Genomic DNA, 12,886 nt, shown 5'->3' with positions numbered 1-12,886 from the left:
GCAGGCTGGCTTATTCAGATGAAAACCAGCTTTGGCTACATCTAAACTGCTAAATCAGTACTATCTCCTAGCTCCACATGCCAGCACGGCACATGGGTGCTTACTGCAAAGGTCACCTGCCCACTTTTCAGAAACAGCCCTTGGAACTGTTCATGTGCTTAAATACCTTGCTAAATGGAAAGCAAAGAGTCTGATTTTTAAAGGTATTTCAATGCTTGAAGATGTAGATGAGTGCACACAGACACTCTGAAATCCTCCACCAAACACCTATTTGCATCTCCAGAAATCTACCTATCTGCAGAAATCTGATGCTGGGCACAAAATTGCCCAAATCACTTGCCTAGGTCATTATATGAGATAAGTCTTAAACCACAAACTACTGGAAAACAGAATTTTACTAGGAGTAATAAGTAAAAGCAAGCAAATTACCACTTCTGGCAAAGCTTGTCTTCTAAGTTTAAATACTTAAAAATGACACAGTCAAAAATGGTTTCCTGATTTTGTCTCTGTTGAAAATAACAGAAAAACAAACAAACAAACAAAACAAAACAAAAAAACTTGCTTTCTGCATGGTCTGGTCTGACCTTTCAAAATCCATCCGACTGCATTGAGTAGCAGATATTTTCAAAATGTTTTTTCAAGAAATTATACCTGAAGCAGTTTTGCAAATGCATGTTCTGGTGAGACTGAGGTCACTTTACACAAGGTGCTATAAACAGTCAACATAACTCCCACACTTCTATTACCCACTAACGTAACTCTTAAGAACATGTGAACGGCAGTAACACTGGCAGGCATGAGCTAAGCTCACAGCCTTCTGGTTAAGACTGTAAAAGCATTCATCTTTGGCACAAAACACAAGCAAGGCAACCAGGCTTCCATAATACTATACTCCAAAGACCTGCTAATGGAGTAAGAGAAAGCCCTAGTCCAGGAAGACACAGAACCAAAATGACAGTGAACTCCATAACTACAAGAAAGCATGGCATTTGGGACTAGGTCAGTAAAGGACATATTTTCTTCTCTAATGCTTTTGTCCTTAAAAATCCATTTACAGTGTTTACTAAAGCCACCTTAATACTCTAGAATACCCAATCCATATCAGCCTAGCTGTCACCTGCTAGGGAAAAAGTCTTTTCCTCTTGATTCTCAGAGAGGAACATGGCACACAAAGACATATGGTATCAGAGGAGTTTTTCCTGTGCAAAGGCTGTGGATTAGCTCCTGAGGTCATCATATTCCAGGGAACCTGCCTCTATTCTATTTTGTATTCTAACATAGGCAACTGAAAAAAGGTGAAAAGACAACCTCTAATAAAAGAACCCTGTGCTTCTATATAGATCCCTGAAGCAATGCAAGGGGAACATTTTACTCCTGCTAGTCAAAAAGACTCTACTGTGAAGGATTATCATCTGAACTTTGAGAACCTAGAGAACAGCTAAAGAAGTTCAGATAATCAGTAATTTACCACATCATTCTATTACTTAATGACAGAATCATAAAATCATTTAGGTTGGAAAAGACCTCCAAGACCATCAAGACCATTCCTGTGTTCAGTTTTGGGCCCCTCACTACACGAAAGACATCGAGACCCTGGAGCGTGTCCAGCCTTCACCTTGGGCCTGGAAGGGCCCGGAACACAAGTCCTGTGAGGAGCGGCTGAGGGAACTGGCGTTGGTTAGTCTGGAGAAGAGGAGGCTCAGGGAAGACCTTATTGCTCTCTACAACTACCTGAATGGAAGGTGTGGGGAGCTGGGGGTTGGCCTCTTCTTGTAGATAACTTGTGATAGGACTAGAGGGAATGGCCTCAATTTGCTCCAGGGGAGGTTCAGGTTGGAAATTAGGAGTCACTTCTTCTCAGAGAGAGCAGTCAGGCATTGGGATGGGTTGCCCAGGGAGGTGGACCCAAGTGCAGCACCCTGCACTTGGCCTTGTTGAATGTCATGGGATTGGCCTCGGCCCATCAATCCGGCCTATCCAGATCTCTCTGCCATCCAGCCAGTTCTTCACCTAGCATGCTGTACACCTGTCCAAGCCATGAGTTTCTCCAGGACAAAGTTACCCACAAGATGCACAAAACAGATGACACAATCCATGCATTCAGTACAAATGGCTCAGGTCTCTAATTCTGAGAACTATCAGTGAACAAAGTAGAACAAAAATTATTAATAGCAAATGGATTCAACCAGTAATTCAGAAAGATTAAAGAAATCAAGTCAAACTCAAAAAGATATACCAGCCAAATTGCCCTTGAATATCTAATTGGGAAAATCCCTTTCTTACAAGTATCCAAGATAGGTTGACAGAGGGGTTCACTGAATGCTGAGGTTATTCATTTTACAGACATTCACAGATTCTCCTCTTAATTATGCCGGTACTGATTGTTGCAAAGACAAATTCTGTTTGCAGGTGAGAGAAGGGCTAAGATAGGTTAATTTGTCAAGGCAGGGCACTGGAACAACACTGTTTCTATGGCTCCAGCCGGCTTGATTGTCATTGAAGCTAGCTGAAGTTTCCTTACATAGCTGCTAACTGCACCATGTAAATATACTCCCCAAAGCCAAGAGACTGCACTGCTATAGGCTTATTTGAAGAAACTGCTTCTAGTTATCGGTTAATATGTTTTATTACTTCTAGAGAGGATTCCATATTAACAGATATTTAATTATCAAGAATAGAGTAAGCATACTCAAATCACTTGACAAAACAGGAACTTTTTTTCAATGACATTTAATAAAGAGTATTACCTACTACTATACTCATAAGGCTAGTAATTGTGCTCAGTTCTCCTCAGCAATAAAAGACAGTGAATAAGTACTAAATAAATGTAATATTAAAACATACCATGATCCATTGTCACCCGATTAGTTAGTGTGCAGACACAGGATGTGTTTTCCAGTGCTATTTCACAAAATATTTCAATAGGTTTTACAATTTCTATCGTGCAGGAAGTAAGGGGTTTGCTTATGCTTGTAGACACAGCGACCTATAAAACAATAAAAACATAAAAATATAACATACTTCTTGTAAAAATTGTTAACTTGTCATCTTTTTTTTAACAGAAAACTTGAAACTATGAAATGCAGGAAAGAAAATTGTTATGGCAGAAGCAGACGGTTCATTAGGTAGCCTCTCCAAGGAGAGGACTTCTCCCAACAGGAAAAACAATACAAAGAGTCCTGAAAGGAACAGCATTGCTTACTTATGGAAATTAAATGGATCTCTAAGGTATGTGAGGGGAGCATTCGGGAATATTTTTGATCTAAAAAAAAAAAAAGAATTTTGCTATAAAAGTATTATATGCTGTTATAATTCCTTCAAAATATTTGAGCAAGAGCATTCAAGTCCTCACAGAGAGCCTACATTTGCATCCATATCCAAAATGCACTTAATTATGAAACAGAATTTGTCTTGTAATTAATTATTCTTTGTTTCTTGCTGAGAGTGCTTTACAAATATGAACACACTAATGCATTCAATCAGGAAACCAGAAACAATAGCATGCAGATTAAGTGGCCGGTCACAATACTTGATAATCAAATACTCAAGGCTATGTTTGCTGTGAACAGATACTGAGTAAATACTAATATCAAGCACTTAAAGACGCATTTGTGTTAGCATATGCGCCCCAGTGAATGTTTTGTAACTTGTTACAAAGCTCAGAACTTACATAATGCACTCAATCCATATTCACTGGGAATATGAAAATAGCTGATAGTGATATAATGGAAAAGTTCTTTTTGTCAGCATAGTGAATCTTTGAGTCAACATCATGAAGTATAGCTTCAAGATACATTTTATGGGAGAGGAAAAGAACATCTGTCTGATCTACATATTCAGCATACTGAGATTTCCAGTACTTTTGCCAATTGTTGAGGTAAGAAGGACATACATATGGAATGTAGTGACAAAAGAGGGGAAGCTGCAATAAGTGACAAAATGACATGTTTTAAGTCACAATAAACAAATACACATAAAATTGGGTGTACATACCTGATTTCTCTTACGGAAACTTAGCAGGATTTTCAGATCTTTATCAGGTGCATGTGAAATGTTATACCAACCCTTTGTGCTGTTTGAACGTGTACAATTTTCTTTTAATGTGCACCTAAAATTATACATAAAATTATACTAGCTTCCTTACGATGGCTTTGATTTCAGACACTGTACTTCAACTTATTTAGTATGCTATTGATTTTTTACAGCAACACTATTGATTTTTTTACAGGAATATGGTTAAAACTGCAAAAAGCTCCAGGGAAACAATCAGCAAAATCTTCTGCTTATCAGAATAAATTACTCTGCATTGATACATGCTCTAGGGTCTTCATTACGTCAACAGAACTTAAACATATACAAGATACTTGGCCAGTAACAACGGACGTGGTAGCCTGAGATGGAATTCATCACCCCCACTTTCAACTACTTCATTGTACAGCTCTAGATCTGACCCCTTTTCCCTCTAGACTCAATGGGGAGAAATATGCTCTTTCAGGGTAAGATTTGCCTAAGTTATTTTAGACATTCACACAAAAATGAAATGAATCACACTATAGATTCTGCTGCTTCTCTCTAATAAGACTAAGAGGAGATGGGGATGAAACTCAGATGTGGAGCTAGGCTTTGAATGTGTAGAGCTGAGATGAATTCTTTTTCCTAATCACCTCTATTGTCCACTGATGTGAATGGTAATCTTTGCTCTTGGTTAAAAACACCTGTTTTGAAAAGGTAGTTCTAAATAGATTTCTCCATCTTCAGTAATAAATTAATTTCAGAAGTAGGATGGCAAATAGTAAACAAGAATGTTGTAAATGTCAAATTGCAGGAAAGAAAAACTATACAACATCACAAAATTAAGTAAGAAGGAGGGAACACCAGGATATATAAGTACTATAAGGATAATACATATTAAAGCATGCAATAAAAAAAGAGAATCTTGGAATACAAATTAGATAGACAGTCACTGAGTCTGAAAGATGAATCTTTAAAATACTGTCTGTTGTGAACAGCTAATGAACAATTCATAGATTAACTTCACGTAATTTCCTATAGCTAGCAAGTAAAGACAAGTTACTGCCAAATGCGTATAACTTAATATTTTAATATGAATTTGAATATTCATAAATGTGATACTTAATGTTTTAATAATAATACTTTTCTACAAAAGGTAGAAGCATTTCTTGCTTCAATCATGTGACCAGTGACATGTTTATTACGGAACTATTCTTTTGCTAAAAACTAGAAATGTGGACATTCTTGCAGAGCATGGACCTTGATATAATTTTTCCATGAGGAGCTCACTGTTTAAACATAATTCACAATGTTTTTGTTCTTTTGAAGGAGTAACACATAAAAGACTTTCAAGAAACATGTCCACCACTTTCCAAAATGCCCCAAATAACCCCACAAACCATACAAACCCTAAGGCCACCTTCTCTGTAAATTAAGATGTTGGCAATAGCAATGAAGTTAATCACAGGGTCACTTCCTTTGTGGTCTAACTGAGGAAACCGCTATGTAAGAGCCTGGTGGAGCTTTGCATCTGAATACATTCAGAACACAACTACACTGTCAGAAATTGAAAGAATGGCTAACAATCAGGACAAATTGAAGTCTCATTTATATCTCTGTTCACCTTACTGAGATCACAAAGGTCCATCAGCACCAGCTTTAGAACTACAATGGGTGGCTGGGATCTGTCATTAACGCATGTCTGTAAACCAGATGCTCAAATATGTATACATAAATGATTTTCACTGGGAATGAGGCATGGCAGAGAGACATCCAAAAGTTTCTGATGGGCTGAGGATCACACTCTTGACCATGCAAGGCAATGTACTTGTCAAACTTGGTACTAAATAAATACATACATTTCAGTGACACTAACATTAACACAATAAAAAAGAAAACAGTTGATAAAGCTGAATATTTAAAACCATCTCAGGACAAAGATAGTTACATTCATAGGCTGACAGAGGAACACAAGGAGGGAGCCAGTTTCCCTAAACTACAATGAAGAATCTAACAATTTCATTGCAAAAAATGTACTATCACCTAGGACCAAGGTCTGAAACTGTCTATGCCAGGAAAGAAATTGTCTTTTGTTGCTCTAAAAGCTGATCTTTAACTTTCAAACAATTGGCAATGGAAAATGGTTATTTCATTGGAAACAGACACATAAGGGGAAGTAGAGCATCTGATACCTCTCAGCATAAATTTTCACAATTGCCCTGTAGAAGCCAAGAGTAACAAGAAGTCCACCCATTTAAGGATGAGATTATTTTGTTTTATTCCTATTTTGAGACAATCTACACTGTTTGCAAGCACGCTGTAAGGAATACAACAGACAAATATTATTTGTGAATCACACAGTTCTGAAAATTTACATCCAAATTTATAGAGAAATACTAAGAAAGTAAAAAATATCAATACAGCAAAAGTAGCTGAAAGTTTCTGCAGTCTGGCTTTCTTGGAAAGGTGGAGTAGCCCAGACCCCGTCCAACACAAAAGAGAATTTAGACATAGTAGCAAGACAAGACATAAAGCAGAGGGTGAGGTTAATTAATTAGCTGGTGGAAGAGAGCAAATTGAGAGAGCAGGATTCCGAGGCTTCCATGAGAGGCAAAGGGGCACCGTCTGCTTTAAATACCCTTTGGAACTTCAGGTTCAGATTTCAGGCACCCATAGACATACTGGGTTATTTCCATATTGAAAATACACGTAAAACATCAGTGCCTTGTACTGGAATAATTTCAACATACTTTAGGTAAATCTGATTCATCTATAGAAAATCTATAAACACTAGGAGAAATCACACTATGCTATGACTAATTGTTTTGAATGATTTTAAGGGAAAAGAAGAATTTATATATTTGTCCCTATGGAAGACAGAGTAGACATGGGAAGACTGGCAACATTTTGTTTCATCTGTAATAAAATATGCATATTTTTTCATCAAAATACTGGATTTAAGTTCATGCAGTCTTCAAAATGAATCCCTGCTATTAAGTTTTATTTAAAAAATAAGTGCGTATTTAATACAAAATTTATTTTCAAGTGAGAGTATAAAACATATAATTGATCTCTAATTCAAAATAAAAACTTTTGTGACAACACCATGTGCATTTTTTCAAAAAAGAATAAAATATTACATATTGCTATAGTGGACTTTGATAAAAGTATCTGTTAAAAACATGTCCTCTTTTTCTAAAACTTTAATTAGAGCTCTCTTTTCACAAAAACATAAGTGCTAACAATGAAAAAATATGTAGGTGTTGAAGAAGATCCATATTATAGTACTCCATTTTTTCTCCAAAAGAGTAAACTACTTCTTTTTCAACCGGGTGGAAACTTACGGTGATTCCCCTACTAAGTAGGGGATTTACTGACTGAAAACTGTTATTTGTAAGCTCTTTATAAGGTAACTAGAAGCCTGAGAAGCTTAATGCTGTAACTTATAGAGTCTCTAATAAAACAGGAAAAGAGGATATGAAAAAAAGAACAAACAAACAAAAAAAGCACCCTGGAGAATAAACACCTACTCTCTTCTGATAACCACCTTTGCAAACACAAAGAAGCAAATCTTCAGCAAAATCATGGTAACAGTGAAACAAAATTAAAATGAGTTGTATTAACCTTTTAAAGGATGCTTACTAGTGGAATTCCTTAAAAATAAATCTTTTAAGCAGTTTTACTTCATGTTTTAATCAGTGACGAACTGGCATAAAAATAAGGTATACGCTGGTAACATCAGCTGATGATACAAAGTTGGGAACATAGCCATGCAGAGTAGGATGAGACTACCACACAGCAAAGCTTAGATAACTTTGAAATAGGATGACATTTCAAAGCACAAGTACAAGAATGTGTACCTACAGCAACAAAAACCTCACAACCCATATGTGCTATAGACTGGAAACTCATCAGTTGGAAAGAAAACAGAGAAACAGAAGGGCCTGGGGGCTTTATTTGATCATGGATGATTGTGGCCCATCAATATGATGCAGTCATGAAAGACATTTATGAACCCAGGACACAGTAAGTAAGGTGCTTCCTGGACAGACCGGGAGGGCTTAAAGACCACTGAACAAGCTGAAATCTCTTGTGGAATACTTTGACAGCCCAGGCCATCCTTATTTTAAAAGGATGCATAAAAACTTCTCAGAAGATCTACTGGAATGGAGTTGAAGAAAGGAGTGCCTTATGTGAAAGGAGCTGTTTCAGCACAGCATAACGAAAGTGAAGAATGGGACTGCAAAACCAGGGAGACAATAAATGTGAGGGACAGGGAAAACCACTGTGGGCACTAGAACAAGTATAACCCCTCAAATAGATACATGTGTGATGAAAATGAGCAGAGAGATTTTAACCAGGATAGCCATTTGGATAGCCATGCAATCAGAACAAGCAGGACAAAAATCCTATCTAAATTTAAGATGGAGCTTGATCAGTTTATGGTGGGCTTACATTATGTGATTTCTTGCAATTGCCAAGACTAGGCTCGATGACCCAGGAATTGTTTAAATCCAGGCCAAAGACATGCAGTAGCTTTAAAACCTGATTCAAAGAAAGCAGCAAACCTAATCACTCAAATGCAAGGATGAAGTACTTAGAAACTAATTCTCCTCTAGTCTAGACCAAAGGCAGTGGATCCAAAGTAGGGAAATGTGAATACTGAAGACAACTGAGTGCTCTTTCCCTGTACTAACCTGCAAGAGACTCCCAACTATTAAGATAATTCAAGTATGAGTATACAGTTTTCTCTCTCAATCAATTTAGAAAGCAAAAGCATCTGCTCTAAAACCAGAGCAATTTCTTCTTTTTAGCCCAACATACATTTTATGGATAGATCTCAAAAGTCTAAGGGTTAACATAGGCTGTAAAAGGTACAGAGCTCCTTTGCACATAACAATAAAGTGGGTCATAATTACGGCTATGATTGATTTCATAAAAGTTCAGTAGATACAATCTTGATGCTGAATACCCCCAAGCCTGTAAAAATGTACACTGAGTAATAATGCATTGCTTTTATATGCAAGGCTAAAATACCAGAAAATACCTTCGATTCAAAGAACACCACCCACAGTAGGGATCCTTTGCAGATAAGCATTCTTGCTCGGAAACATATCTACTGCAATTTGCAACTGGTATTCTTCTCACCTAAAACCAAAGAATGCAATAATACACTGAATTATAATAGCCTCCAGAAACAGGGAAATCGAGGGTTACCATTAAAATTCTGACAGCAACCAAGCACGATCCCTTCAGGGAAGTTTCCTTACAGACTCCCCTCTGCCAGGAGACCTTTGGATAGAAATATGCGGCCTATTTTACACACACTGCATTTTGTCATCAGATGATGAAACTCCTCTGACAATGACAATTTGGTTGTACTACTCAAAGGCCAGCATGGACAGAGTAATGCAGGAAAGACTGATTAGCATAGTGAGTTATAGGTAATAATAGAAAGGAGGCGTATTTTACAAATAACGCTCTGCTTAGCAGCAGAGTTTTCCTCTCATTAGAACTGAAATTTTTAAATGATAGATGAAGATGCATCCAAAAATACATGCGCAAAACAAAATGCATCTGTGTTTACATCAACATGTCAGGTAACTGCATGTGCACACTGGAACAAGCGCATGCAACTACTTAGCATGCATGCAAGCAAATGCTATTTCAATAAGCAAATATAATTGTGGCTGTATTGTATATATCTATACTTGTACATTCAGCTTGAATATCCTAGTCAGCCATTTTCAGAAAAGGGAAGGAAAAAGAAAAAGAGAAAGCTGTTTACAAATACAATAATGCTATTAATAACAGTGCTAATTAATACTTTTAATAAGAAAAATGTTCCTGATTCAAACCATTTGTTTACAAATCTGTAAAAATTAAAAGTTTCTATGTTTAGTGAACAGAAAGAAGGATATATAGCTTTCTGCAGAACTGCATTTACTTTTTCCAACTACAAATTTTAAAATTCAATTTAGCTGAAAGTGTTTGAGATTTAATTTCAGAAACTAGACAACATCTTAGACGACTAGCAAGTAGAAAAAAAAGACAGTGTAGATGCCTTATTTAAGCTACAAGAGATGATTAGAAAGGCATTTATTCCTAGAAGCCGTTGCTCCTCTATAACAAGTTGCTCTTGCCAAAGAAAACGCGAGTCTTTCCTTTGAATATTTACATATATTTTTGACAGAAATTTTGAAACCTTCTGCATTTGTGATAGATGGTTTGTATCAGTCAGGAGTTGTCCCACCAACTTACCCACTCTCTCAGACGGCAGGTTAAAATGGTATGTCCACTGCTGGAGAAGGGATCTTACTGTAATGTAAATGAAGGTAACCAAGTGCTGGGTAAAATCCTGTCCGGCTAAGATGGACAGCCAGCCCTTACATTTTCACTTCCATCTTCCCAGCTGCTGGCGATACCACGGGATTTGCTGAGTTGATGCTCAGCAGCCCCACTGCAGGACATGCTGCAATGACTACACGGGCTCCTGGGAGCCACTGCTGGGATGCAGCTCTGACTCAGATGCCCACACACAGCAGCTTCCAGGGATTGCCGGACTCCTTGGCCTCACTATGCATACACATTAATCACTTCTAATTCTGGGGTTGTTTTGTTTATTTGTTTGTTAAGTCTAGGCCTAACTGAAGATAGTGAGAACTTTATCACTGACTTCATCAGGGCTAAGACTTCAAACCCATCTCTCACAAATTAAGAGATTTCTCCACATCAGAAAATGCATAATTGAATAGCAAGCCCTGGCCTACCAATACCTGGATTACCACTTCAGAGGAACTCAATCTCCAAAGAGCCTACAAGTTTTGTTTGCAACCTCCAGGCTTGATTCTGCATGATTCCAGCCTCCAGGAAAAAAAGAGAAAAAAAAGCCTCTCTTGATTGAATGACATAAAATAATCATGGGATTAAGGGCTTTGCTGGATCAGAACAACAGTGGGCAGCACCATGGAAACAGAAGCTCTTCAGAGCTCTGCAGAAATGCAACCAAAACTTAGAGAACATAACCCAATCTTAGATATAAAGCTGGTAACTGCAGTTTGGATGTTTAAGTTTGGACTCTGACCCATACTGATGCTTCACCTCTAAAGTGTCAGAAATCCTTAGAGCAACAGTTTACTTTTTTATTATTATATTTTTTAATGCTGTGCTTACCTTATTGGCAGATGACAGATAGATGTAGTTATTATCTACTGGATCAAGTCGAAGTTTGGGGAAAATAGAGGTTTCTTCTTTAATTTCATATAAAACCTCTGGGCAGTTAGATTCCATATCCTCATTAAGAATAGCCTAAAACACATGAAAGAAAATGATTCACAAACCTTTTTATTGATCAGTTAGTATTTTAACCAAAAGCCCAATTTCTGTTCTTTCAGTAACTATATCAGAGTCTCTGAGCTGATTTACTGTGCCCTGATACTGTTTACTTACTGCACTGGGTCTCACGCTGTGGGAAGATGGAAGAAAAGACCATCAGAACAGAATTTCTACAACATACACAGCAGACACATTTTGCACTGAACCTAGCACTGCTTTAGTGTATGAAACATCCCACTCACCAAGTATATTCATGATTGTCACAGAAACTGAATGTGGAAGAGACACCTATATCCCTGTCATATTGCGCTAAGTACTCCTATGAGTGGAGAAGAGAGTAGTAGTCCTCAGAAAACAAACTAATATCCAGGTACCCATAATGTAAAAGTGGATCTATGCAAATAATTGACAGCAGTCTTCAAGACAGAATTTTCTTTGTGGCTTCTGTGAGTATACATCTTAAGTGGTTCTTTCTTATTCTGCTCAACGGTAGTTTTCCACCACCCTTCTCACCAAATTCAACAGAACTAGAGACCACAGAAACTTTAATTTGCAAGTTAATAAGCACACTAACACTGATACAAGTTTCTTCCATAAACATGACTAAACAAGGTCATGTTCATGGTCTCTGCTGTGCTAAGGAGACATGAAAGACTTCAATTCTGTTTTTCATTATCAAAAGCACAGTGTGATCAAATAGACAAAAGCTTTTCAAGCTCTCTATTGTATTCCTTTCCAACTGTCTGCAATAGAAGCAAAAAATTAGAGTCATCCTTTGCAGTGTAGACAGGAAATGTACATTCTAGCAAAACTCGGAAAAAAATAAAGTATAAAAGACCTCTGGCTGGATGGTTGAAAAGTTTGATAGTGAGATAAGATGACTTTCACTTCTAAGCAACTTATTTAAGCTAGCGTAGGTCAACTATATAAGCTAAGGCAAAATTAGCCTTGAATTTTCTCTCTAATGGACAGCCATTCACATCATAGAGGCCAACGAACAAATAAATATGCTCTTTGGCCATGCTCCCCAAATCTACCAATATTTAATATTTCCACTGGTAAATGTAAGGGTATGTAGAAGGAGAATGTCTGCTCCTTTAACGGTACCTTCTCAAGGACCTTTTCTAAGGCAACAAGGAAAAGGGAGACAGTGATGGGAACCAAGTCTGGTCAATAAAGAAATCGATGAGGGCATGAGACAATGTGGGAATCTTTATTCCAGTAAGGTTATCTGGTAGAGGACTTCTAATCTGGGAGACAGTCACAAGACAGAAACATCGCAGTCACACTTGTTGCTGGGCTATCAAACTGCAGGTTCTGGTTCCAGGAAGGTCAATCTAGCCTTTACAGCTGACAAGATAGTGCAGTGGGAGAGCCATGGAGACCAGGAGGGTGCAGAAACTGCAGAGTTCTGCAAACCCACAGGGATGTGCAGGGGCAGGAGGGACAAAGAGGTGGGGAAAGGTTTAAAAGGGTATAAAAGGGCCGGTCACGTGTAACGGGGCCTGTCAGTGCACTTGTCTGGCCAAGCCCTGCGTCT

The 12,886-nt window shown here is 37.8% G+C and overlaps 1 protein-coding gene across 1 annotated transcript in view; it reads right to left on the bottom strand.

Annotated features, from left to right (window-relative positions):
• PLXNC1 (plexin C1) overlaps window positions 1-12,886 on the bottom strand; it is a 69,268-nt gene that overhangs the window by 44,304 nt on the left and 12,078 nt on the right. The window contains exons 3-6 of the mRNA XM_068668369.1: window positions 11,185-11,319; window positions 9,059-9,159; window positions 3,994-4,108; window positions 2,845-2,986 (exon numbers count right to left, since the gene is read on the bottom strand). Of these exons, the coding sequence (XP_068524470.1) occupies window positions 2,845-2,986; window positions 3,994-4,108; window positions 9,059-9,159; window positions 11,185-11,319 (493 nt within the window). The remainder of the gene's footprint in view (window positions 1-2,844; window positions 2,987-3,993; window positions 4,109-9,058; window positions 9,160-11,184; window positions 11,320-12,886) is intronic.

This window comes from Anas acuta, chromosome 1 (assembly GCF_963932015.1).
Source record: "Anas acuta chromosome 1, bAnaAcu1.1, whole genome shotgun sequence".
Classification (NCBI taxonomy): Eukaryota; Metazoa; Chordata; class Aves; order Anseriformes; family Anatidae; genus Anas; species Anas acuta.
Note: the sequence above shows the minus strand (reverse complement) of the source record. Positions and strands in the feature narration are given on the sequence as shown.